Source organism: Cavia porcellus, unplaced genomic scaffold (assembly GCF_034190915.1).
Source record: "Cavia porcellus strain 051 isolate PalLab524CR breed Dunkin Hartley unplaced genomic scaffold, mCavPor4.1 scaffold_4, whole genome shotgun sequence".
NCBI classification, from domain to species: domain Eukaryota; kingdom Metazoa; phylum Chordata; class Mammalia; order Rodentia; family Caviidae; genus Cavia; species Cavia porcellus.
In genome coordinates, this window is record NW_026947487.1 from 115,445,644 (window position 1) to 115,473,643 (window position 28,000).

Below are 28,000 nucleotides of genomic sequence, written 5' to 3' on the forward strand. Positions count from 1 at the left end.
TCAGGACACGCTGGCCCTCACCCATCTTCTCCCTGCCCCGTGTCAGGAGGAGACACATGTCACCGCCAAGGTGGATGTGTCACTTTGTCCCCTCCTTCGGGTTTGAGGAGTGGTGCCAGCGAGCCCTCTGGATTGGCACCTCCTCCGGCTGGGGACCTTAGTGGGGAATGCAGGGGGCGGGGCAGATAGACGCTTCTTTGAGGCTGGAGCCGGGCAGCAGGGGGCCTGAGACCGCTGCCTGTCGCCTGTGTGGACGAGCATGGCCTCTTTGACTCTGTCCCGGACAGTGTGGAGACAAAGGGGCCTCAGATCAGAGCCCGCCCTGGCCCGGGGAGGAGGGCACGCTGGTGCGGCTGGATGCACTGGCGTCCAGATGAAATTATGTGCTTGGGGTTTGGGTGACTTAGGGCCCATTCATGCTTCCGTGTTTGCTCAGCCCGCTGGACCCTGTACCTGGCCAGCCAGCCTCCTGGGGACAGGTCGGTCTGTGCTGTTTGTCCAGAGAGTGGAGGGGCGACATCCCTTTGGCTGTCTGTCCATCCTTCTCAGGGGAGCCCTGCTTGCAGCACCCACCCCTCAGAAGCTGGTAAGGGGACTGTGGAGCTGGGGTGTGTACCACAGGGGCTGTGTGCCCTGAGCATGTTGCTAGACCTCTCTGATCCTCACAGGCAGTGAACCTTCTATTCCACGCCTGCTAGGTCTTAGTAAGGATCTAATATATTCATCCCTACATCCCGGCCCTGGTCATTCTGTCCCAGTTATATTTGTGGTAGAACTGAGTGCTTTCTCTGTACTGCCAAAAAAGGCTAGTTTCAGTTTTCAGAGCAGCCTCTGTCATTCAAGCTCCATTCTGGAAGCAACCTGAGAGAGTCCATCCCTCAGTAGAGCGGGTGAACAAACTGTGGCATAACCACAGCGGAATACTATAAAGTGATGAAAAATGATGCATCTCACTGACCTCAGGCTGAGTGACGTAAGAGGCATGAGCAGATGCATAGTGTGTAATTCCAATCATGGAGTTCAAGGGCCAAGAACCCGTCTACAGCGACAGACGTCAGAACCAGGTTACATTTTAGGGGAGTTGAAGGGAAGGGCCAGGAGGGGAGCCTTAGGATGCTGGGCCAGGGCCTGCCTCAGTTTCCACCTCTTCGAAGGGCTAAGAGTGTGCATTGAAGCGCCAGAGCGTGGCTGCAGTTCCTTCCTGTCCTCTGCCTGTCCCTGGGCTGCTGCCCCAAGCCCTGGCTCCCGTGGCTCCTCCCGTGGAGTCCATGGCCACTGCCCTGGCCGCCCATCTGCCCGCCGTCCCCCAGGTAGGTGTGTTTAGAGGCAGCGTCTCCTGGCACACTTCATGCAAAGGTGACTGTGCGTCTCCCATCACGGCATCCAGGGACCAGGCAGAGGCCATGTGTGAATCTGTCCAGCTCCAGCCAGGCAGCAGCTTGGGGAGGGATGGCCTGGCCGAGCGGAAACTCTGACTTTGCTTTTGCTTTCTAACCGGGGAGCAGGGATGGACCCCCTTCCCTCCCATCCCGGACTCCTGGAGCCATCACCAGCAACCCCTGCAGCCCCAGGAGTCCTCTCGCCGGCTGGTGGCCGGATACAGCACAGCTGCCAGGCTTGGCACCTGGTGCTGCTGGCTGAGTGGGACAGGGCAGAGCCGTGGGGCTGGTGGACCCGGGGGCTCAGCACAGCCTGCCACTGCCCACCCAGGGTGCCTGCCTGTCTCCCGGGCTGTTGGAGGCTTTGGCAGTGGGTACACTGGGAAACGTAGGCCCAGTCACTCGGAAACCCTGAGAGGGCGCACTGTCCCTGCTGGGTGTGCGGCTCACTCCTCTGCGGACGGGTCCTGTGAGTGGCCACTTTGCCCCTTCGGGGGCCTTGGCGATGGCTGCCCGGAACAGCCTCCTGATAGAATCCTGAAGATTTTATTCTGTGTTTTGAGGCGAGGTCTCACTATGTAGTTCAGCCTGGCCTTGAACTCACTGTCCAGCCAAGGCTAGACTCGAACGCCTCCTGGAGATCCTCCTGCCTCAGCCTCCCAAGTGCTGGGATCCCAGGCGTGTGCCACCACAGCCAGCAGAGTAACTGAGAGGCACCGAGCCCTGACCATGCGACTCCCGATGGCCTCAATCAGCCTTTACCCAGACGCACCATGGGGCGCCTAAGAGAGCATCCCCATCTCACAGGGAGGACACTGAGGCACAGAGATGTGGCCACTGAGCCCGGGTCATGCTGCGGTGGCTTGGGAATGGGTCTGAGGAGCCACTGAGGCTGAGCCAGCCTCCTGGTGACCCTGAGCGCTGACACTGACCAGTCCCTGCCAGGTGACATGGCTGCCGGGAAGCAAAGTGTTTCCTGGGCTTCGGCGGGGCTCGGCACAGTGCTGACGGGCTGGCCGGGTCCCGAGGAGGCTGACTTCACCTTCCGTGCGGGGCCTGGGGGACAGCTCCTTCCCGCCCCTCCCACCTCCGCGGTCCCCGGGGTGCTGCTGAGCTGCTCTGGAGTCAGGTCTCTCAATACCCTTCCGGGTCTGGCAGGTGGGCTGAGTCAGTGCCGTCTCTTGGGGTCAAGCACTTTTCTGATACCCAGAGTCAGACTCAGTCTGACAGTTTTGATGTGGGAGTCCTCTCCTCAAATGCCGTAGCACCTTTCCCATCGGGCCTGGAACCTTTGGAGAGAGACCTCATGCTCTTCCTCCGAGAAAGAAAAGCCCACGCTTGGTTATCACGTCGGTTTTAAGAGTTGATGAAATACAATGTTGTGTCCATTGTACAGATGAGGGGATCAAGGCACAGAGAGGTTTGGTGTGCTGCTTAAGGACACAGCCGGGGAGCGGTAGAGCCCACCCGGGAACTGGCATCTTTCCTTCTGAGCAGTGAGGGGAGGGTCGGGAGGGCGCCCTATTGCTGGGGTGTTGAGGGCCCCCTAAGGGTGGTAACTCACGACCTCCCGCTGCGCTAAATCCTCAGCACCCTAAGGGGTTTGGCCCTCATCCAAGAGCTAAGTAGCAGGGTCGGAGGACCTCGCGCTGGGTACTGAGTAGAGAGGGACCCCCAGGAATCCTTAGCCCGGCTTCTCTTCGGGTGGCTTTTGTCCTGTGACGTCAGGTTTGCTAACAAAAGTAAAGAGAACAGCAGTAGGACAGACAGAAGCATGCGTTCGCTGGTGTCAGAGCGACAGCTTTCTTGGCTGCAGGACTTCTCAGAGCGTTGCCCTGAGTCGTCACCTCCCTGAGGGGAGTGACGGAGCGGCCCCTGGGGTCCCGGCTCCGGCTCCCGTGTCTCCCATCCCTTCTCCATCCCTGCAGCCTGCAGCTGAGAGGTCATGGAGAGCTTTTCCCTGTGGAGACCGAGCAGTGAAGGACCCCTCCCTGCCCCTGTCCGGGGACCGTGACCGGGACGCAGTGCAGCAGCTGCACACCCTGACCACATCCACCATGGCCGCCAGCCGCCTGCTGGCCCCTTGCAGCGTCCCTGCTCCTCCTCGGGGGCTCTCCCCGCCATCTCTTCTCTCCTCCTCACCACTCAGTGGGAGCTTTTAGTGGCTCTGAAGGAAGCGCCTCCTGCGCCCTCCCTGTTTTGCCCTCTGTAAAGTCTCAGATTCAGGCAGGCCTTCCAGTGACCCCGGGGAGCACCCTGATCGCGCTGTGCCTCACTTTTTGATCGTCTGATCAGTTGATTGATGGATGGAGTGTAGCACTGGGTCCACCCCAGCCCTTCACCTCTTTTCTTAATCTCACTAAGTTGTTGAATCCCCTGGGTGTGAATTTGCCGTCCTCCTGCATCAGCCTCCCAGAGTGTGGAGATTACAGGCGTCCACCATGCCCAGCTGTAGTCCTGCTCTCTTGATGCACCAACAATCCAACCTGCTTTCCCGTGGCCTGCAACGGCCCTCGAGGCCTTGGCAGCCGGCCACCTGCCCTTAGGACAGGAGGGTGACAGGCAGGACAGCTGCGGGCCGTCTCACTAGGAAGCTGGGCTCGGGGAGACCACGGGGAACACTGCCTGAAGTTTCACCCGCTGGGGCTCTGAGCAGAGATTTCATTTGCCAAAAGCATCTGCCACTTACAAACGTGAGGCATACCCGGGTCCACAGCCCCGGGTGGGATGGAGACAGCCAGGGGCTCCCCGCTCCAGGGCGCTCACCGCGCTGAGCAAAAGTGGTTTTTCCCCTTTTCAAACAGATATAAAATTCACCTCCCACGGAGCTGCTGGTTTCAGGCTGGCAGTTGAGTGGCACGCAGGACATGGCAGCATCCTCCAGTGCCTCCACCCTCCCCCCAGGGGCTTCACTATGTCACCAGAGAAGACCCGCTCTGCCGTCCCAGGCTGGGTACTGGAGAAGCCTCGCGTGGCCTGCGTGTCTGGCCTCTGGTTGTGCAGCAGTGGTTTCAAGGCCCCCCCCAGCGTCCGTGTTTACCGAGTCTGTTATCTGTCCGTCTGTCCCTGCACGTGGGGGCTGTCCGCCTTTGAGCTCTTGTGAAAACCTGCCTCGAACTTTCTTGTGCAAATATTTGAGTCCCATTTCCAGTGCACACCCGGGCAGGGAATGGCTGGGCTTTGTCTTAGGAGCAGTGCCACATAGACACCCTGGGCTCCGGCCAGAGGGGAAACTGAGGCCCAGGGTGATGAAACCACTTGCCTCACGTCAGAGGGCCCCAAGCTGAGGTGGAGCCCCGGGAGCCAGGCAGGCCCTGAGCTTTCTCCCCAGGGCCTGGGACTCCTCCCTGGGGGAAGCTTTTCCTACATACTGGGACCCCAGCATCCGGCCCTGGGATGTGCGCCATCTGCCCTGTTCCTCTGAGCCTGACCAGTCAGGGGACACTTTCAGGGGCCACTCATCAGATGGGGCTGGGGTGAGTCCCACGGGGATCAGAGGATCAAAGGGCTGTCCTGCAGGCGTGAGTGACCTTTAGCTGCACCCTGGCTTTCCAGCTGCAGGGCTCCTGCTTCAGTAAACAGCAGAGGCCCAGCCCAGCGGCTCCAAGGCTGCTTGTGGGCAAACACAGTCACAGCCCAGCCCACACCCCGGGGAGAAGCGACCCCAGGGTGGTGGCCCCCCCCCGCTGAGCTCCCAGAAGGGCCCTGGGCGAGGCCTGGGTTTCCAAGACCTACAGAGTAGGAGCAGCAGAGTGAGACAAAGCCAGGGGACTTTGGTGACCGGACATGCGTCCTCAGGCAACGGTGCCAGACAGCACCATTGGGAGAGGGAAACTGGCAGAGAGTGAAGATGCCACACCCACACGCAGCAGGTGGGGACGCAGGTGCAGAGCCCCTCGGCTGTCCCCTGCCCGAATCCCGAGCTCCAGGACAGTTAGGTGGCAAGAGTGAAGGACGCTGCCTCCTGGCCGGAAAGAAGGGACATTCTCGTCCAAGGTCATTAAAGTTCTGAGGCCACAGCATGCACAAGGGGAGCTCGGGCTGGCACTGCCCCTGGCCTTGGCCGCCCGGCCTGCAGGGAGAGACAGAATCATCCCCGGATTCCGGGAACATCTGTCCCCTGGGCCCCTTTGTGTCCCCACGGATGGCAGTGGCTGTCTGTGGGAACGTCCCATATCCACGTCACCAGAACGCTCCACCCTGGGCCGGGCTGTGGGCCTCCCCCACTGCGGTCCCGACAGAGCCCGGATGGCACCGTGCGGTGACCCTGCAGGCCCGGCCACCAGCGGCTGTCCCAGGCTAAATGGAAATTCCTTCTCCCGCGGTGCCCCAGAAATAAATCACCGGGAAGCCATTTCCCGGTGGGGCGGGGAGCTCCGGGCGGTGCACAGCAGACAGAAGGACAGCGGCTCGGTCCCTCCTGCCACGGTCGCCCCCGTGGAGGCTGGCAGGGGCCACCTCTCCTCTCTGTGGGTCCAGATCCTTTCTCCTCGGTCTCCCCTAAGACCGTATGGGACCCCCCTTTCCGCACAGCTCTGGGGAGGACCGGAACATCTGCGAGGCCCCGAGAGGGCGCTTCATTAACACAGAGTCAAGGACACGAGTGAGCTTTTTCCTGCTGGCAAAGCAGGCTGTTCGGTCCTTGGGCCGAGAAGTATCCCCAAGTTGTGTTTCAGGAAGGAAACTCCCGAGATGGGGTGCAGGGGAGCGGGTGACGGAGTCGGGAGGGGAACACACGTTTCCGGAAGGAAAGCAGGAGAGGAGGGGGCTGGACGAGAGGAGCCAGAGGGCTGAGGGGGAGCCCGAGGGGAAAGAGAGGCCTGGGCACAGGGTGGGCCCAGGGCTGGGGTGCAGGGTGGGGCGTGTCTGTGTGCTTTGAAGACAGGATCTGGCTGAGCTGCTGTGTCGCCCAGACTGCGCTCAGGCTTGCAACCCTCCTGCCTCAGCCTCACAGCGGGCCGAGGTGACAGGTGTGTGCCACCATCACCAGCTGGGGTAGAGTGCCGAGCTCGGCAGGCAAGCTAAGTGTGGCCCCGGCAGACCTATAGATGTAGCAGCAGGGCAGGCCCTCAGGCGAGAGGGACCCCACCGGGAGAGGTGGGGTTCAGCTGTGGTGCAAACCTCCCCCCATTTGGACTGACAGCCCATGAAGGAAAGGAGCTTTGTCTCTCATTGAAAGCTGTGTCCCCAGTACCTGGAGGACACTGGTAGTACCTCCATGTCACACAGGAAGCACTCAGTAAATATTTGTTGATTGAATAAACGGTGAACCCAAAGCTCAGGCCCCAGGCTCCTAATCCAGCTCTGAGATTATTTATCCTAAGCAGAAGAGGGGCCTGGCCCTCCTGGGGGGCCATGGCGTCAACGAGGCCATGGGTGGTGCGAGGGGACCGGCAGTGTCATCAAGGGCACCCCACGCCCCACACAGGCCTTGGCTTATCCCGAGAGGGGCGCCGAGGACTGCGTCTTGGAAACGCACTGCTCCATCCTGGCGCCACCATCCGCCTCCTCCATCGCCAGCACTTGACTCCTGCCAGCCAGGGACCTGCTGCCCTGGAACTGGCCTGGGGGGCCGAGGTTCTGTCCTTGCTGTCTGTCCAGCATATGTCCCCTTGGGCACAGGGATGGCTGCAGAACCCTCGCATTCACCTCGGACTTCGAAATATTGAAGTCAAATTCAGAGCCGCTCAGTTCTGTGGCTTCCAGTACATGCAGTGTCCCCACCCCCCTGTGGGCCTTGGCCGCCGCACTGCCACGGTCTGCTCTGTCTGTGCCCTGGCTCTGCCCAGCCTGGGTGCTTTGTGCACCCTCCTGTGCCCCTTTCCTTGTGTGTCACATCTTTGTGCTTCCCCCAGAATGCGGTGTGGGTCACTAGAGATCCAGCCCACTTTCCCACGGACACTGCCGGCTGACCCCAGCACTGGGGGGCGGTGACCCACCACGCAGCGCCTGCTGGTCAGTCCTCCGTCCCGGCCCTCAGAGGCTCCTGGTGTCCGAGAGAGCCGCAGGCTGGACAGTCCTCCTGGGCCCGCATTTCCTGGCCAGAGCCTGCCTGTGGGTCTCGTCCCCAGCTGCTACTCGAATGGCATGGCCGATTGCTGGCATCTGTGGTCTGCCGTGCTGTCACCCAGAGATGCAGGAGAAGCAGCCTGCGAGCCCCTGTTGGGTGGCGTGGGACTCCGAAATGCTTCTTATGCACAGTGTTCCCAAGAATGAAAACCCACGTGTGGGTCGGGGCTCCTGTGACCAGGCAGGCTGGGCAGAGAAGGGCGGCAGAGACACGGGGACACCGGGCCTGGCTGCAGTGGGCCTGGCAGTCCCTCTGCAGTGCCCGCTCAGGTGCCTGTGCCTCTCTAGTTTCTCGTGCATGGGGGACCAGGGCCCCTGAGAGCCCCGCCTGCCTTCGCTGACCCCCAACCCCACTGAGCTCTCAGCCCTGCAGCCGATGCTCAAGACCACTGATTGGGATCCAATCAGTTTCTCTGACTCGTCTCCTCCAGCCTTTCTCTCTCTCTGCCTGATAAACTCCTACTTATCCTTCAAAACCCAGCTCAAACATCAGGTATGCTGAAGACATCTTGAAAGGCTGCACAGCAGGGTTAGCCTTGTGCTTCTGTCCCTGCAGGCATACACCCGGTCCACTCCCGATCTAGCAGTGCTCTGCTGCTCCAGGCAGCAGTGAGGCCCAGCGGGGAGAGATTCCAGACTAGGGTTTTTTCTTGTTGCATATGCTTGGCTAGTGGTGGGGAGCTGTCTGTGTGGGTGAAAGAGGCAAGGAGAAAGAGCTCGCTGGACTCGAACCCGGGCCTTCTGGAATTCTGGGTATTCTTTTAAAGCCTGTTGAGATCCACCAGGCATTTCCCGATTTTGAAAGGTGTCGGGAACAGGCTTCTGAGGGTCACATCTGTGTGGCTGATTGGTTTTGTCCCCTGGTACCGTGGGTTCTGTTCCCACTGAGTCACGGCAGCTGTGTGGTATTGACTGGGGGCCTTTGGATGGGAGGGGTCCTTGGAACACACCTGGACGGCGCAACGTCCCCCCGCCCTGACCTTTCTGTGCCGTAGCAGCTGTTAAACGGCTGTGCTGTGACCTCTGCTTTTTGTATTTTATTTGCTAGAATTTTAACAGTCAGGGGCAACTTCCTGAAACGCTCTCATGATAAAAAGGACCGAGGATGTAGCTCGGAGACACCACGCTTGCTTAGCACGTGTGAGGTTCTGGGTTCCACCCCCACCCCCATCCTGCACAAACAAACGAGGAAGAAGGAGATAATGATTGGTCTCCCATGTTGACACAGGTCGGCAGAGCCATCTGGGACCCGCCTGGGAGAGAGGACACTGTTCTCCTTCCCCTTTACCAGTGGCAAAGCCAGAGCTTCCAGAGGTGCCGTGGCTGCCGGAGGCCAGCCGGTGGGTGAGCCGTGGAGCCAGGTGGAGATCAGGCGATGGGAGCCCAGTTCCAGAACTGTCTGCCCCCGCCTGTCCCCAGCAGACCGATCCTGTCTCTGCTTCCTTTGGTTGTCGGAGGGACAGATCGATCCCGGTCCCTTGGAGGGTGCACCTCTGTCCCTCTGGTGGCACTGTGGGAGGTAGCAGATGGCAGCTGCTCTAATATTAGCCAGCACAGGGACGGTGGTGCCCACCTCTCCTAGGAGATCGTACGGCTGTGCTGCTCAAACCCAATTCCACTTCCGCTGCTTGTCTTGGGGGTCCTGGGGTTTCACAGGCATGTGCCACCCGGCTGGCTTCAGGGGTCACTTCTGAGTCATTCAGCAGCCTCCCTCCCCCCAAAGTGGATGCAGGTGACTCCGGGAGAAGGGACCCACGTCCCTGGGGGCCAGGCCATTTGGTTGAAGGGACTTTCCCCAAAATTTGGCTTCTGGGAAATTGTTGCAGCGCTGCTTCTGCAGAATTCGGGGTTAGGACGAGGCCGGTTCTTTCTTACAAGTCCATAGAAGGGAAGTATCTGCAGTCAAGGGCCTCGCAAGACCCCGTGTGCTCCGTGCCACGGATAGCAGGTTCGGCCAGTCACCCCCTCGTCCACTCCAGCATCCCTTGGTCCTCCCAGCTAAAGTCGCCCTAGAAAGGGGGCAAGGCGAGAAAACGTGCCATGCAGGCTCTGCCATTCATGCGTTCATCACATACTGTTACTTCCTCCTGGGTAGTTTAGATCAAACCCAGCCCAGCATTTGTCTTTGTAAATAAAGTTTTATTGGAACACAGCCACTGCCCTAGTGCGTCCTGGCTGCTTGACACTGCAGCGTTCCTTGGGGTAGGACAGGGAACACTTGTCCCACGGAGCCAGGAGCCTTCACCACGTTTGCAGAAACCTTTGCCAGCCTCTAGTTTCGCACCCCAGCAGGTTCTGAGCCTGGCTGTGTTAATACCTAGCAGCATGGCTTCGAGAAGGTTAGTTTTCACCCCGGGCCTCAGTTTCTTAGCTGTGCCATGGGGTCGCAGTGGTCCCCATCTCCGAAGTCTTTCTTCGGGATCCCCAGAAAAATGTCTGTCGCAGGATGGAGAAAACACAGGTCCCTGTCGTTGGCAACTCATGACGTGGGAGAGCACAGAGAGAGAGTTTAAGGGCCAGGTGCCCCTGGGCTGTGAGAACCCACAGCAGGGCACCCTGTTTCCCACCCGCCAGGTGTCACCATGGGCCATGTGCATTTCTGAAGTGCCTGCTCTGCAAGCCCACTGTCCCATCTGTGTCCTGATGTCTGGAGCCTCTCAGTGACACGGGCCTGCGTGAGACTGGCATGTGACTCTGAAGGTCAGGTGACAGGAACACAACATGCAGCTGCTGCTTGTGACCTGCGGCCGAGAGCTCCGGCTCACAGGAAGCGTGGCCAGGAGGGATGAGGGGCTTGTCACTTGCCGCCCTCTCCTCTGGGCTGCCGAGTCCAGTGTTGAGTCATGCGCCACCTCTGCAGCGGGTCCCACACGTGGCCTCTGCAGAGGTTGTGGGACTCCTGGTTGTGAGGAAACAGTCCTGCGTTGTCCCTGCTCTGGGAGGTCGTGTCCTGGCAGAAGCGCTGTTTTCATAAACATCCCTGGAATTCCCCGATCGCCTGCTTCCCAGGATTAAGGAGGGCGTGTGACCCTGAAACCCAGGAATCCCCCAAAGCTGCAGGAGGAGTGGGCAGCAGTCCCTGTGTCTGTGCGTGTCCAGCTGGGTGGTGTGAGGGCCGCACAACACCACGGGAGCGGGAGGCGGCGCCAGGCTGCACATCGGGGAGGGTCACTGTCCTCCTCCGGGGCCTGGGTGCTGCCTCGGGTGTCCTGGGGATGGGGCAGGGGCTGTGCCTCTGCCTGTGCAAGGATGAAGCTCACAGCCCGTGTGACATTTGTGCACTTGGGCTACCAACACTTTTTTTTTTTTAAGAGAAGGAACAGAAAAAGGGAACTGGGAAGTGGAGTCAGTGAGGGGCGGAGGGCTGGCCTTTGGCTGGGTCCCGCTCGGGCCCTGCCTGGGTCTCCTTGGAGCCCAGCCTGGCCTCATAGCTCCTCAGTCCCAGGCCAGGGACTCGGGTTGACTTTGGGACACCTTTAAGCTACTCCATCAGCTGCTCCAAGGCTGAGGTGCCCAGGAGCATGGGTGACAACTGCTGTACCCCGGGGACCCACCTGCCACCCTTGCCACAGGCATGGGAACCCCATGGAGGTGACCAGAGTTGGAGGATGGGGCACGGCAACACCAGTGCTTTGCTCTGTTATTAAACTTGGCCCACTTGGCCATAAAAGGGGGCAGCTGCCATAGCTGGCCCTGTGATTAATGAGCCCTCAAAGCCCCCAGGCACAGCCAGCGGTCTGCTCTGCTGAGCGCTGGGCTGCAGGAGGGGCCCTGGCCAGCCTTCCTGCCCGCAGTGACCCCACACCCCAGCTGGTCTTTCTCAGGCCTTTGGAGGGCCAGGCTGTCTTGGGTAGGAGTCTGTCACCCTGCAGGCCCAGCTCCACCATGTCACCTAGGGTGGACCCCAGGCTGCAGCATCCTGTGCACCTGCCAGCCATGGGTCACTCCTGTCACCTGACATGTCAAACTGGGGCAGCCCATCTGCTCTGGCAGAATCCATGACGGATGGCAGAACTTGGCAAAGCCCCCCTTCCTCTTTCAGGAGACTTGGAAACGCCCCCTCGAGGGGAGCGGGTCCTGTGGGCACTGGCCAGGCTGGGAGCTCAGCTTACCGGGTCCCTGCCACCCCTGGGGCTGCTCGCTAGGCCACACTGACCCCTCCGGGGTTAACCTGTTATCAAGCACTCGTGACTGCTGTGTGGCGGTAATTGCTCTCTGCAAACACCCTTAAGCTCGGGGTGCCCTGCTCTGCACTGGGATTTAACCCCTATACCGCAAGATTACAGCGTGTAATTTGGTTGTCTTCACGGTGTTCACAAGTTGACGCGGCCATCTGCACTCTAACGTGATGTCCCCGATAGCAGTCACCCCACTTCCTGGTCCCTCCCTTTCCCTGGCCCCTGATGACCACTCATCCGAGGTCTGTCTCTGGGTTTGCCTGTCCCGGGCAGTTCACATCCACAGAATCACGTTCTGTGGTCTTTTGTGTCTGACTTCTTGGCCTCTGCACTGCGGTCTGACGTGGTCGCCTGGGTCAGATCTCATTCTTTTTGACGCTGACTGATCTCCTCTTCTGTGAGCAGACCAAGTCTTGTCTCTGCAGACGTTTGTTTGTTTTGCTTTTTAGACTCTTTAAGAGTGGTGCTGCCTGGGAATCTTTGCCTGCAAACTTTTTGCATGACCATGTTTACGGTTCCCTTCACAACACCCTCGGAAGTGGGTAGCTGGGTGAGCCTTAGCCCTTGAACTGCTGGCTTATTTGAACTGTTGTGTCTTTCAACCTCCCCTCTGGTCCTGGTTTCTCCACATCCTGTCCTGTGCTTGTTGCTGTTGTGTGTTGATTTTATGAGCCCAACTTCCAGTTGGGGAAGGGGAAACCAAGACACAGAGGGACCAAGACCATCCAGCCAACAAGTGGTAGGATTCTGCTCTAAAACCCAAGGCTTGTTTTTTTTTTAAAAAAAAAAAATTTACCCCTTTTATGGATGCTGCACATAGGCACAGAAAAGCAGAGCTTCGGGGAGCACCCTGTGGAATCAGGACCCAGGTTACTCCCCGACCGGGAGGCCCCTGCACCCCGGCCCCTGGAGGCCCCGGGAGGCCCCTGGAGGCCCCTGGAGGGCTGCGTGGCCCCTAGGGCGGGGTCATCACTGGTTACAGCCCCGTCCTGGTTTTCCTGGTGTGATGCTGCACCTCTGGCACCCCAGGAAACTGCTCAGTCCCAGGCCAAGTGGGCGTCCATCCCGACCTTGCCCCATGCATCTGGGGCCTGCCTGTGTCCCGCTGCGGGCTGTGCTCTGGGTCCCTGCTTCCACCACGAGTGAGCTCCCTCTGAGAGTGGCAGCTCACACCTGCTGTGTGTGTCAGGTTCTCCTCCTGTGCTGCCGGCCGAGCTCGCCATGACTTTCCTTCCGTCCTGCACAGGGGGACTGAGGGGTGGTTTCCAGCCCAGGAGGCTGAGCAGCACTGGGGACCTCTGTGCACAGGGCTCAGAGCACACAGAGCACTGGCCAGGCTGCGGGGGCCACGTGGCCGGCTTCAGCAGGTGCCTCGAACTGTCTGTGGCTCCTGCAAGCCAGCTCCCACCAGCGCCGAGGAGCACTGCAGTCTCGCCGTGCCCACCAGTGCTGGCTGTCACCCATCTTCCCTTTGCCCTGGCTGCCGTGTGGTCGTGTGGTGGCCTCGCCGCCTGACTTTGACTCATTAACCCAAGACACAGATGCCAGGCCCAGGGGTCCCTGCCCCCCCCCCAGCTCTGCCCTCGTTGTTGTGCCCAGGGATCAAGTCACTCATGGCTTGGAGCCTCCATCTGTCGCTGGGGTGCCGTGAGTCCTGCATCCCAGGAGGCCGGAGGGTCGTGCAGACCTGGAGCGCCCAGCCTGGCCTTCTTGGCGCTGAGCTGTCAGAGGTGCCTAGAGGCAAGCATGAAAGCGACTGTGCCCTGAGGACTCAGGGTCTCTGGGCCATTTGCTCTTCTTGTCAGCTGCATGATTACAGGGTCACATCTCCCTCGTCACTATCCTGCCCCCCGGGTGGGGGAATCGGGGTGCACACAGGAGGCCTCCACTTGCTGAATGGATGGCTCTGTGGCTTCAGCCCTGAGATGACAGCAGATGTCCCAGGGCTGTCCTGGAGCACTGGTGTGGATACCATGCCTTTTCACCGCGAATCTCAGCTTTCTCAGCTGTGGGTCTCAGGGCAGTAATCCTGGCCACGGAAGCTGGGTGTGACAGCAAAATGAAGCCCAATAAAGCTCTTTTAAAAACTGACTTCTCCCTGGGAGGCTGCAGCAGGAGGATTTTGAGTTCAAGCCTAGCATGGGCAACTTATGAGGCTGGCTCAAAATTTTAAAATTTAAGAAAGGCTGAGAATGTAGCTCCGTGTGAAGACCCTGGACTCAGTCCCCAATATAGAAAAAAAAATCCTGATCCATGCCAGATTAAACAGAGCGTTTTCTCCAAAACAGAGCTGACCAATAGGGTTGCACCTTGCCACAAGCGGCTGCTTGAACCAGAATGAATGGAAACTGTATCAGGTGCACAGTGCAGGTCCATACTGGCCTCTCCACTTCTGAAGAGCCTGGCAGCCTAGGGGCATCCGAGCGTCAGGCTGGGCAGATGTGGGAGGGGTCCTCCGTCACCCTCAGAGGTAACCCTGGCCAGCGAGGATCCAGGCTTACTTGTGGCACAAAGAGAAGAGAGATGGCAGCAGACACGGGTAGACGTGTTTTTCTCCCCGGGATTTCCTCACCGCCGACATTAACTTTTAACGCCACACTCAGTTCCGACAGGCATGGCCGGCTGGTTTCACAGGCTGCGACAGGAGTGTGGCCCTGGGCCACAGGAAAGGGCCAGACTCTTGCTTGGGTTCGTGGACATAGGGAGAGGGGATGTAAGAGACCTCAGAGGTCACTGGGCCTGGACCTGAGCTCCCTGCACTGGCTGTGTGGCTGAATGATGGGATTGGCTCAAGCACGCACCCAGGCACCTGACCTTTTGCATGGCGGGGCAGGGAGTGGTGGCCTTGGCAAGCAGGTGACCCTTTCATGTTCCAAAAGACACTGGCAGGTGCTTCCCAGCAGTCAGTCTCCAGGGCCCTGCAGGGGTGGGGGAGTAAGCACAGGGCAGCATCATGCCAGCATGAGATTCAGGTGTGCTGATTTCCGACACGGCTTGTCACCCTGGGCAAAGCCTTGAGGACCATGTGCCAATTGATTCCACTCTTTGACAAGTCCAGGACAGGTGGATGTGTAGAGACACAAGGTTGCAGTGTAGAGGCAGGGCTGGGGGCACTGGGAGGGATGAATAAGTGTGGGGTGTCCTTTGGGGTAGCTGCCAAGCGTCCTGAGCCGTCCGTTTGCACGGCGTGAACAGTTAGCAGGGTGCATGCATCTTGTCTGGGTTTTATCGAGGACCAAAGCCTGCCATGGGGACCCACTGTGCCACGTGGTCTCCCCACCTGGTGACTCAGAGGACTGTCACACCTGGAGAGGGCGCTCGGCCCAGTGATGGCCCACTCAGCCAGCTGCCAGGGCCACCCTTGACACCCTGCTTGTTCTAAACAGTCCCTAGATGGGAAGGAGTTTCTGGCCTCTTATGGCCCCAGCCTCTAAAGAGCTCATGCAGGGACTTTCCAGATGGCTTCTCCTTTTGGGATCCAGGAGCCCCCACCTCATCCCCAGACTAGGATGTGTGCTTGAATCAGCCCCGTCTTGGGGGGCGTCGGAGCCATGATTCACACTTGGCTGCAGAGATCCCCATGGAAACGGCAGACAGGCTTGGGTGAGAGGGAGCCACCCCCCACAAGGCTGAGAGGCAAAAGCTGGGGCCTGGTAGCAAGCATCGGGGTTGGGGGGCTCGATTGGGAGGGGCAAGTCCTCCATCCTGGCTATCTGCGACAGATGGGGAGTCTGAAGAGGTACCCAGTTTGGGGAGTCAGATCAAAAGGCCTTTGGGGTACCAGAGGACCCTCTGAAGGTCCCTGCAGCCCTGGCCTGCTCCAGTTCCAAGCCAGCAGTTGAAGGCCACCTGGCCAGCTCATCCTGGAGCAGGGTCAGGAGCATTCCCTTCGAGGCCTGGCAAGCACTGGACACCCCTACCCTAACTTAGCCAGAGCAGAGGGACCAAAGTGGGACCCTGGCCTGTGTTGACTTCTGCCGGAAGGCAGTGTCCCCAGCTGGTGGGCACCAGTACCTACAAGGCCCACACAAGGCGGCCAGTTCTGGTGCCCAGTGTCCACTCCAGGGCTGCCTGGTTTGAGCATGACCTCGAGCAGGACCCATTCACGCTGACAGCCAAGGACGCCGGCCGGCCCCTCGCTGGCCAGGGCTCCCAGTTCCCTGTAATATCTCTGTAATGAGGGCAATTTGGCAATAGTGTAAAATATGCTCTTACCCTGTGTCCCAGTAATTCCAATTCTGGGAATGAAGCCTAAGGAAATAACCCTAAATATAGGGTAGAAAACCATGTTTCACAAGGATGTTCGCTGCAGAGTTGTTTATAGTAGCGTGCGCCCAAACACGGCGCGGCGGGGGCTGGGGAGAGACCAAATAAACAGCCGCAGAAAATTCTGCAGCCCGGGACCCCTGTGCAGAATTCGGGGCGCCCCGGACACCACTAGCAAATGCGTCACCCAGTCGTGCGTGGTACGATCAGCAGCAGCTCCTGATCTCCCCCAGCGCACCACGTTCCTCATGGGGCCTCCGTTCAGGCACATCCCCGTCCGCGTCCCTTCCCCACCCAGCCCTTGCCTGCGCCGGCTCCTGTCCCCGTCCGTCTGTCCCGGTCTCTTCTGCACCAGTCTACCTCCCTGCCTGCCCCTGGGGTCTCTGTTCTTTCCTCCTCCTTGTGTTTTGAGGTGTGCGATTCAGGATCGGTTTTTTTACCTTTTTTCTTTTTGTCTTTTTTGTTAGTATTGGTACCAGGGATCGAACTCAAGACTGCCCGCTTGCAAGGCAGTCTTATGCCGCTGAGCTAAATCCCCAGCCCCTCAGGATCGGTTTTAAAGCCGGGAAGGCGCTGCGTCAAGGCGCTCACCCGGGACCTCAAGACAGTTGGTTTTTTTCTGAAAATTTGATGTTCTATTCATCACTTTCCAAATCATCGTCAGAATCCACGCATTGCCTTTTTTAGTCAGGTTGGGGTGGCAATTTACATAGTCAGATCCCCCCACTCGGTGCGCAGAGCGGGGAGTTTTGACAGCCGCGTGCAGTCAGAGCCGCCACTACGCCAGGAGGGGAGGGCCCTGCCTGTCTTGGGGAGTCGGCCCCCCTGGCCACCCCCGGCGGCTGGCAGTCGCGATCTGATTGGGCCCCATCCTTTCTCAGGATGGCATTTACACAGAGCGGCACAGTCTGCTCTTACCTTTGGAGACATTTGTAATTTCTGCTCATTTTAACAACGCACAGGAGCTGGGTTCTTGGGTGGCTCGGGGAGGAGACGCCGATCGCTCCTGTGATCTGCTCAGCTGCCTGTCCCATGCAGGGGTCTCTCCTCTGATGCACTTGGTGCCTGTTCTGGTCACCAGGGAATCACCAGCTCTGGGTGTGCCTGGGTCTAGCCACGCTGTGGAGGGGAGGTGTCTGCTTCACCCTATTTTCCTGCCCAGTAGTGATGGCATTGTGGGCCACAGCAGAGGGAGGGTTCATTGTCACTGTGCCTAGGTTTGGTTTTTGCACTGAGAGTTGAACGCAGGGCCTTTGCACTGGGCTGTATCTCCAGCCCGTATTTATTCATTCAATTATTTATTTATGTTTGAGACAGGGGCTCACTAAATTTTTCAGGCTGGACTGGAATTTGCAATCTGCCTACCTCAGCCTCCCAGAGGACTGGAATTATTGGCAGGCACCACCGTACCCAGGTTGGCGTTTTCTTAATTAACATTTGTCTTACCACAGTGGCAGATGTACGGAACAGTGACCCAGATAAGACAGGGTTCCTGCCTGTCTCCTCCCCGGCCTCTTGATCACCAGCAGCAGGCAAGGCACAGAGTGACCTTACTGACCGGCGTCTTGCTCTGGACATCCACGCCAGCTTCCCTGGCTTGGTTCGGCTCACGCGCTGTTTCTGTCCTGGGTCCCTGTGACATTTCCGTCCCCATCTGGCTGGACAGGCCCTGGGATGGTTCTTGAGTTGGGGATCATGAGGGTGTGTTCTGTGGCGTTGCTCAGGGTTAGACTGGGGAGTCGGAGCTCCGGAGAGAGGCTCAAGGTTGTGTTTGTCACACTTGTGTGTCCTGCTGGGCTCCGTGGTGGATCCTGGATGCCGCGAGAAACCCTCCTTCCACGAGTCCCTCTCCTTGCCACCCCCGTTATTTCTGTGACTTCTGAGCCTCCTAGAGTACTGAGGTTACAGGTGTGCACCACCTCACCCAGCTAGAGAGGGGTTTTCTGTCCCTGATTCTTGGTGACGGGGTGATTTTCTAAATGCGCAGGGGCCATATCTCAGCCTGTCTCTGGCATTTGTTGGTTTTAAAAGCCTGGGGCTCCAGCTGGGTGAGAGGAGCCCCCAGGCCTCCTACGGTGCCTCAGGATCGAATTCAAATGTAGTTAAAAATAACAGCACACGAGGTGCCTTCTAGTTTGTGGCGGGTCATGACTGTAGGTAATTCACACGAAAGCGCTTTATTTTAGCAAGGTGTTCATTCATTTGTGAAGCAGGAAATGACAGTCACCCCGAGTGCCAGGCCCACTGTGGCCTGGGGGACAGGAGGATGAGGTTCCCACGGGGTCCTGGGGTGCTCAGGAGGCGACCCTGTGACTGAATCACCATGCGGGGGACCAGGAACACAGCAGGCCTGGGCCTCGGGTGGGTGTGTGCACATCGGTTGCCTGCCTTGGTGGCTGGGACATAACAGGGCAGGGCAAATTTGCCACCTCGTGCTGTGGGACCTGCACAACCCTCTCCCTCACCCCTTCTCGCCGTTTCCACAGGCGAGTGTTGCAGTGGGAAAACCTCTGGGCGGGTCCTGCACCACCAAGGGAAACCAGCTCCTTGGGCTTTGAGTTGTGTCCTCCCAGGGCAGCTCCCCACTGTGCGTCCCAGCAGGGGCGCACAGGGAAGGAGGGGCCAGAGGTGGGGTTGGTGCCTTTGGGGAGGGGCGCAGGATGGGGTTGAGGCCCCGTCAGGGATGGTGTGGGGAGCATGGGTGTCGTGCCTGGTCCCCGGGTCCCCGGGAGCCCTGGAGGGTTGTGGAGCAGGTGAACCAGGCCCTGGTGTTTGGAACTCGGTGGGTGCTAAATGCTGGGTGCTTGTCTGGGGGACAAGGAGGACCTTGTCCGGTCCGATGAGGGACCACGGGATTCTGACTGCATCCTCTGCCGGGGCCTGTGGACGGCAGGGACACTGAGCCCCAGTCCTGATCCTGTGTTGTCCCTGGTCTGCCTCCTGCTGCAGCTCTGAGAGAAGGATGAGGGCCGCCCCCCAGAACCCTCCCTCGGCTCCAGCCCCAGCCAGGGCCCCTGGGGCTCCCTTCATCCCAGGTTTCCAGGGGTCTCCTCGGCCACGCAGGTGCCGCGTAGTCTGCCCTCCTAACCTGAGCCCCTGTCCTCTGTCTCCTCTCTCCGCAGCCCACTGGCTACATGGAGAACTCGGTCTCCTACAGCGCCATTGAGGACGTGCAGCTGCTCTCCTGGGAGAACGCCCCGAAGTACTGTTTACAGCTCACGATCCCCGGGGGCACCGTCCTGCTGCAGGTAGGGTAAATACGTGACCCAGCACTTTCTCCATCCGCCTCGCTGAGGCCCCCAGAGAGGCAGCCAGCTCCAGGGGAAATGTGTAACTCCCAGGATAAGAAAGCCACAAGCCAGCCCTGTGGTGGTGTGTGCAGGAGGCTGAGGCAGGAGGATCTCCATGAGTTTGAGGCCAGCCAGGGCCACATAGTGAGTTCAAGGCCAGCCTGGACTATGGGGAGAAGACCCCACCTCAAAAAAAAAGAAAAAAGAAAAAAAGGGCAAACCAGGGCTGCCTGGAGAAAAGGAGCCACGGTGCACACACCGAGCTCCTACTGTGTGCCCGCCACTGTCCAACGCCTCCGTGGATATCTGAGAAGTGGCTTTTGTCTGAAGGCGAAATGCATGAGCCACAGATGCTGCCTTTCGCTTTACTTTGACCGAGGAAGTTTGTCACTTCCTGTTGATTTTGTCTTTTGGGTCTGATAAACGTATGACCTCTTCCCTTGAAAAGAAAATACGCATTCTGTGTGTCGTAGTCGGGACTTTCAGTCAGAAATGACCCACGCAAAACCCTAACTAGTGAAGCAGGAAAGGATGTGACGCTGGGAGTGTTTGGGTGCCTGGGAAGTCCAGGAGAGGGTTTCAGGCACAGCTGGATCTGGGGGGCGCGGTGTCAGGACTGTTTGGTGTCTTTCCCTCTATCTCCTGGCTTGAGACAGATCTCCCCAAGTGCTGGGAATGACAGCTCTTGGCTTTCCTGAGCCCCATTCTTAGACTTCTGGATCCTTACAAGAGTGGGCACCCGTCCCTTCCCCAGCCTTTTATGAAGTCTCTTGTCTGGTCTCTCTGTACCTCAGTGCCCTGGATCCCTGCACACCCCTGAGCTCCTGAGTCCTCTAGTGAAGGCCCCTGCAGGCCCACCCAGGGGCAGAACACCCCAGGGGCTGCTTCTCCCCGGCCCCAAAGGACCACCTGGGAAACCCCAGGCCACAGGAAGCTCACCCTCCTTTGAACAGGCGGGGAGCAGCCTTGACCTTCAGTTAGGGGAGTTTCCTTGCTAACCCTGTCCTCCCATTTCTTGTCACCAGCCCCTGCCCGCAGGGCTCCCTGTCCCTCCCACTCTCCACCCACCTTGGCCACAGCGCAGACCCCTACATGTGTAGGCATTGGCCGCCCTGGGGTGGAGAACAGGAAGCCCCACAACCACCTACTGCAGCCCCCTCCCCCAACCCTCTCCCCTCCCTGTGGGTCCTTGGGGAGACTGAGCCATAAACAAATGAGCCACCAGAGCCCAGAGGAGCAGTGACTCATTCAAGCCCTGGTGCCAGAGCAGGCTCCCCAGGGATGCAGAACCCGAGCAGGGTGCAGAGGGATGAGCAGGAGTGCAGGGTGGGAGGGGGTCACACTCATGGCAGAGCACGAACGTGGGAGCTATGTACGCACTGTGGCTGGGAGGATGGGGCGGTGGCCCCATCCAGGTCACCCGTGCCATCTTAGCCAAAGAAGGAAGCCTCAGACATATTCTCAGGGAACTAGGGAGCCACCGAAAGTTTTAGAAGGATAGAGAGGATGTCAGACAGATCAACGCGATCGCAGGACAGAGCGGGATGGATGTGTGAGTGACAAGGGAGATGCTAGGGAGACTCTGGCCACAGAGGGGGGCCCCCCGGGTGCCATCGAGCCCAGGAAAGCTGCATCGTTGCCCATGCTGGGGACAGAGGAGAATGGGAAGGATGTGAGAGCCGTGGGGAGGGGACCCCTGGCCAGCGCCTGGCTCCCCGTGCTCACCCCCTTCCCGCTGCCTCTTGGCTCTGTGGTGCTATGGGGCTGCCTGGTTCCACACACGGCTTCCACGTCGTCTTCAGTGGGAGGCCCTGGGGGCACTGGCCCAAAAGTGGTGTCTGGGGGAGCGGGGCCACCTTCTGCAGGACCCATCCCGTCCACATTGTTTGTGGCAGACAGCAGGATCCTTGATGAGTGTGTCACCCTCACTGTTAGGACCAAGCCCTGGCATCAGTGACAGCCTCCGTGGCGACCGGGGCCCACATGACTGTTTGGCCTGTGGCCTGCAAGGGGCACCTCCACAGCCACGGTCCTGTGGGGCAGTGCTGGCCTGGGGAACTTGCCACCCGGACCCCGTGGCCTGGCGGCTCCCAGCTCGGGCTCCTCCGCTGCTCCCTCCAGGGTTGACGTCGGGGGCGCTGGGGGACCCCGGAGAGGCCTGCTGCGCCCGCCGCCCGCCTGCCTGGTCTCCCTCTCTGTCGGGCTCTTCACCTGCATTTATCTGTTTCCCTTCTGCCTGACCCTCGCCATCTCTGCGTCCTCCCCTCCGTCCCCTCTTCTCGTCCTCCTCTCGCCCCTCTTCCTCAGGGCTGCCTGCAGTTTCTTCTTCCCTCCGCCCTCCTGTAACCCTCCCACCTCTCCGTGTCTCTCCCCTCTTCTCCTCTCTCCCCCAGATACCTCCTCATCTGTCATTTTTCGGTACTGGAATGGAACCCAGGGTCTGCACTCTTAGCTACCCCCCTGGCCCTTTGTAAAGGGTTTTGTCTCCCTTTAATTTTGAGACAGAATCTTGCTAAGTTTCCCAGGCTGGGCTCCAACTTTTGGACACCCCCTGCTCCACCCCCAGCCTCCCAGAACACGGGGTGGGGTTGGGGGGAGCAGGCGTGCACCACCAGGCGCCTCCTTATCCGTTGTCGGAACTTGCATCAGTGCCTTAGCGAGACCCCAGGGAGTCAACCTGATGGTTCCAGGAAGGCGAAGCGAGCGTTTTGGCACAAAATGCCAGTCCGCCACAGGTCCTTCTGCTGGACAGAGACACCCTGGCTCCCACACAGGGCCGCACCAGTGCCGTGTGTGTTCCAGTGCCGGGTCACTGGAACCCTGGCCGCAGAAGGGACCTGTTTGTCGTCTTTCTTCCCAGTCCCCTCTGTCAACATTTCACAGTGGCAAGGCCTGCTGGTACCAGGGTGTACACACACACACACACACACACACACACACACACACAGTGTAGTGGACCCGACCTGCTGGTACCAGGGTACACACACACACACACACACACACACACACACACGGTGTAGTGGACCCGACCTGCTGGTACCAGGGTACACACACACACACACACACACACACACACACACGGTGTAGTGGACCCGACCTGCTGGTACCAGGGTACACACACACACACACACACACACACACACACACGGTGTAGTGGACCCGACCTGCTGGTACCAGGGTACACACACACACACACACACACACACACACACACGGTGTAGTGGACCCGACCTGCTGGTACCAGGGTACACACACACACACACACACACACACACGGTGTAGTGGACCCGACCTGCTGGTACCAGGGTACACACACACACACACACACACACACACGGTGTAGTGGACCCGACCTGCTGGTACCAGGGTACACACACACACACACACACACACACATGGTGTAGTGGACCCGACCTGCTGGTACCAGGGTACACACACACACACACACACACGGTGTAGTGGACCCGACCTGCTGGTACCAGGGTACACACACACACACACACACACACACGGTGTAGTGGACCCGACCTGCTGGTACCAGGGTACACACACACACACACACACACACACACACACACACACGGTGTAGTGGACCCGACCTGCTGGTACCAGGGTACACACACACACACACACACACGGTGTAGTGGACCCGACCTGCTGGTACCAGGGTACACACACACACACACACACACACACACACACACGGTGTAGTGGACCCGACCTGCTGGTACCAGGGTACACACACACACACACACACACACACATGGTGTAGTGGACCCGACCTGCTGGTACCAGGGTACACACACACACACACACACACGGTGTAGTGGACCCGACCTGCTGGTACCAGGGTACACACACACACACACACACACGGTGTAGTGGACCCGACCTGCTGGTACCAGGGTACACACACACACACACACACACGGTGTAGTGGACCCGACCTGCTGGTACCAGGGTACACACACACACACACACGGTGTAGTGGACCCGACCTGCTGGTACCAGGGTACACACACACACACACACACACACACACACACACACGGTGTAGTGGCCCTGACCTGCTGGTACCAGGGTACACACACACACACACACACACACACACACACACACACACGGTGTAGTGGACCCGACCTGGGCTCTCGCTAGCCCTGGTAACAGCATCAGATGGCCTTTTGGGTTCCTCCCAGTAATCCTGAGCCTCGGAGTCCTGGCTTTTCCCGAAGCCTCCCCCGGGGGCAGCCACTGTTTACCCCAGACGCCGGGCGGCACAGAATGGGTTCCGTTCTTACTGGAAGCTGGAGGCAAAGACCTTTCCGGTCTGCCCAGCTATGCTGTTTTTCCCCCCCAGAAGCTGGCCAGGAAGGGGACTTGGGAACAGTCACCGGTCACCACAGTACAGTGCTCCCCGGCCTGTTTTTCTCACCTCTCTAGATAATGGAACAATGAGAGAGAACTTGGCAGCTTTCGAGGAGGAAACTAGGCAGAGCTCGCCTGGAACCAGGCCCTTTCCCGTTGGAAAGATTTGTCCCTGGGAGCCGGAGCAGGCCAGGGGCCGACAGCTATGGGGGCCGCCCTAGATTCTCCTCTCTGCGACCCTCTAGGACCCGATGTGCCCAGCCCCTCAGGGATGTGAGGGAAACGAGGGGGGCCCTACAGAAAGACACTCTCCCCCCGGCCACGGTACTTCCCCTTTGCAGGGAAGCCACTCGGAGATGTCCACGGGGACTCAAGATGTCACTGACAGCCTCCGTGCTCCGAGGCTGGAGCCCCTGGAGGAAGGAGCAGGTTACGGCCCGCCCTTGTGGCAGCCTCTCTGGCTCCATCAGCTGCCGCCCCATCCTGGGGAGGGAAGTTCTGACCCACCCTGTTTATGAGCAGGGCCTCCTGCTGGCTGGAACAGGTGCCAACTTGTCTCAGAGGGCAGTGCCAAGGGGAAATCGTGCTTCCGGATTCCCAGCCCAGCGCATGGGATCCAGAGCAGCTGAGGCCCCAGAGGCGGGCAGCAGGGAGAGCAGGGCGGGGACAGATGGCCCTGAGCTGCAGCCCAGGTCTGCCACACCCTGACCATGTGGCTGGCCCTAGGCAGCACGAAGAAGCTCCTGGGCCTTGCTTTCTTTACCTGTGAATGGGACTGATCTCCCTGGCTGTGTAGGGGTCGGAGATATTCTATAAATACTTAGCACCGTGCCTGGTAAAGATAGGTGTTAAAGAAAACCCCACTGTGGTTATTTCTTAGTCCACCGGAAGTTGGGGAAGGAAGCTACCAGAGTTGAAGTGTTTTTGAAATTCTGTGACACATGAAATTTCTGTTTATTGAACTAAATGGGTAGGGCGATGCTCTACCCACCTACCCATCCATGCATCCATCCAGCTATCCATCCGACCCTCACCCACCTTATCTATCCACTCACCCATCCAAACCATCTGTCTATCCATGTAGCCTATCATGTCTATCTATCAAGCACCCATCCATCCATGCAGTCACCCATCCATTCATCCATTCACCCATCCATGCATCTCTGTACCCATCCATCACACACCCATTCATTCATCCATTCATCTGTTCTCCTATCCATGCATCTATACACCCATCCATCCTCCCCCCGTGATTCACAGTGAGCCCCAAAACTGCCCCCATGCCGGGTGGGGCCGTGGTGATGGAGGTCACAAGCCCAGTTCCACCCCTCAGGCGGCCTGGCTGGCTCCCCTGCAGCCTCTCGGGAGAACCTTGCCAGTTCTGCCTCCAGAGGCTCGGCTTTCCTTGGCCTGTGGCTGGCGCGTGGCTGCATCCCTGACCTCTGCTTCTGTCTCTGACACCCTCCCCCCACCTCCTTCTCACAAGCACCCTCCAATTCCATTGGCGCTGCGATGATGCCGCTCCTGGATCCTCACCTCTTGACGGTGAGCCCTTAGGAAGCTTTTCCCCCTCCTGAGCCTCGGAGGTGGCAGCAGGTGGCCTGTCCACTGCTCATGGCCTCCTCGGGCCACGTTCTGCTGGAGAAGACTGGATGAGAAGAGCAGCAGGAACTGCCTTCTGTCCCCCTCCCTGGCCGCCATCTGTCCAGCTGTTCTGAAACCTTCCAGGTCTTCACACATGCGTGCAAGACCAGGGCTGGGGCTACTGCACTGATGAGGACGTGAAGGCAGAGTTGCACGGGGTGTCAGAGTCTGCCGGCTGCAGACCAGAGAATGCTTTTGCCGCCCTGTGATTTCTGATGTGGATGAGAGTCCCTGAGCCGAAGCGTGGGAACTGTCTGCCCTGACCTTTTGCAGCCAGCGGAAGACTGCTGTGGTTACACACAGAGGCTTCGCAAATCCGGCTGCTGTGGGTTTGCAGGTGCTCCATGTGAGACCTCAGGGCCTCAGGTGCTCCCTCCCTGAAATGAATGTAGCAACAGAAGCCCCTCCAAGCTGTTGGGGCGTGTCCTAGCTCCTTTCTTCTTAATGAGAGACAACACCCAACACCCATACCTTAGAGGAGGGGTTTACTTCAGCTCATGGTTCGCAGAGGTTTCAATCCACTGTCAGCTGGCTCCAAGGCAGGACAGCAGGGCAGAGGGGTGGAGGAGAGCTGCTCGATGCATGGTGGACAGGAAGCAGAGAGGGTGCACGAAGGAGCCAGGAAGGGAGACAAACCCCCTGGGACCCACTTCCCAGCAGACCCCACTCCAGTCACCTCCCCGAAACCCTGGCTATGAAGGCATGAGGCCCCTGGGGGACATCTAGATCTAAACCATAACATGGGGGCCATGGAGAGAAAGGTTACGCAGGTGCTGGGAGAAAAGAGGCCCCAGGGAGCTCCCCAGCTCTCACCTCCAGGCTTCCGACCAGCAGACCCAGCCCCTCCCGTGATCCCCAGCAAGTCGGGGTGCAGCAGGCGCAGCCAGCAGGTGTAAGTGCTCGTTCCCATGCGCAGGGACAGCCAGCCACGTTGCAGAGACGCCCCCCCACTCACACTTCTGTTTAGGTTTTGCACCCGGCACTCAGCACGTCCCTTGGAAGTCTCCCTCGGGACCCAGGGCAGACGCCATTCCCCAGAAGTCGGGTGGGGGCTCTTGTGTGGTCTGTGGGTGCCGTGATGCTCACATGGTGACCAGACCTCTTCCGGTTCTTGTCATTGCAGGCCGCCAACAGCTACCTGCGAGACCAGTGGTTCCACTCCCTGCAGTGGAAGGTAAGTCTGGGGCGCCTGCTCCGTGGTCACCGGTGTCAGGCCTCAGCATCTCCACATCCTGTCTGCCTCTCAGTGTCGGTTCTCGGGGCTGACTTGGTGCCTGTGGCCCTACATGGGGGCCGAAGAGAATCAGACATCTAAGGGCACTTTCAAGACCCTGGGGCAGCCCTGGAGTCCAGGTTCTGTCCGCTCTGTGGCCTCAGTGTAGACTCTGATGTCAATTGGGGTGCACCTTGAGCCCCTTTCCTTGCCCGCCCATGTCCCCCCTGCTCTAATCCAGCATGTGGAACAAGCCATGGTCCAGCGTGGCCCGGGGGGCCGTGGCTGTCTGGGCTGTTATCTCTCCTGGGCTGACAGTCCTGGCAGCAGGTGGCTTGCTGGCAGGGCAGGGGCACACTTGGGGCTTCTCTCTGCCTCTGTGCGGGCTCTTGCCACAGCTGGGCACAAGACAGAGGGGGGCCCCAGGACACCACTTCGGTCCCCCAGGGACACACTGTCCCCTTTCCCTGGCAGCTGTGGGCCCTCTTGGTGCCTGTAGCACCAAGTCTTAGAGGCTGAGAAAAAGTCGCCAATATGCCACTGCATGTACTGAGCTCCCGCTGTGTGCCCGCCACTGTGCTAGGCTCCGTCCTCTTCCTGTCCCATAGGTGTCTGAACATTGCTGGCTGGGGAGGCACCCAGGGCAGCTCAGAGGTGCCAAGCATCTCCTCTGAGCCAGCAGGTGCTGCTGAGAACTCAGTTTCCCCACGGGATGTGTCCCCTGTGACTGCTTTCCATGGCGTAGGGACCAGGGTCCCGGCGTGGGCCATGTGCGTCAGACCTGCTGGGGCCCCAAGGAGTTGAACTCCAGCACAGAGGGGGCCTGTGGAGTCTCCACCCATCTGGTCCCCAGGATATTAAGCTCATTCTGTTTTTCTTAGCCAGGGACAGGGCAGGATGTACTTGGGACACAAGGCCGTGGTGACAGGTTAGGGAAACACTTCTTCCAAATGTGCCAAGATCCGTATCAGCAGTGAAAGCTTTTTGTTTGTTTTGGTCCCGGGGATCGAACTCACGACCTCGTGCTTGCCAGGCAGGCATTTGTGCCACTGAGCTACATCCCCAGGCAAGAAAGCTGTCTTTAAAGTATGAACTGCCGGGTATGATTTAACACACCTGTAATCCTAGCACTCGGGAGGCAGAGGCAGGAGGATTGCTGTGAATTCAAGGCCAGCCTGGGCTGCATAGTGAGTTCGTCTAAGATATAAAGAAAAGCACCCAGCAGATAACAGGCACTTGCCAGGCAGAGCGCTTTCCTCTGTAGGACCGCGAGCTCTGTGTGCGAGCACGCGCACGTGCACGTGCATGTGTGTACGTGCGTGTGCGTGCAGTTGCCACCCCCGTAGTTTAGATATGCCGCCACCAGGTGGCAGTGGTGTTCCAGCACCTGCCACTTGACATCTGTGCTGTGGCCCTGGCCACGTGGCCTGGTGAGTCACATGAGCCCCCCCCCCTCCTTTTCAAGAGGTGAGGAAGTGCTGAGTGGTTTTGGAGGTACCACCGGCTAACAAGTGGACTGCGAGACCCAGGTTCAAGTTCTGGCTCTATGGCTTAGTGCCCCTGTCGGGGCAGATTCCGGCAGTGGGATTTTTCATC

At 59.1% G+C, this 28,000-nt stretch overlaps 1 protein-coding gene across 1 annotated transcript in view; it reads left to right on the forward strand.

Moving 5' to 3' along the window:
• The window catches only part of Cmip (c-Maf inducing protein), a 161,936-nt gene that overhangs the window by 75,066 nt on the left and 58,870 nt on the right, over window positions 1–28,000 (forward strand). Inside the window, exons 2-3 of the mRNA XM_063247706.1 lie at window positions 19,015–19,140; window positions 26,315–26,365. Of these exons, the coding sequence (XP_063103776.1) occupies window positions 19,015–19,140; window positions 26,315–26,365 (177 nt within the window). The remainder of the gene's footprint in view (window positions 1–19,014; window positions 19,141–26,314; window positions 26,366–28,000) is intronic.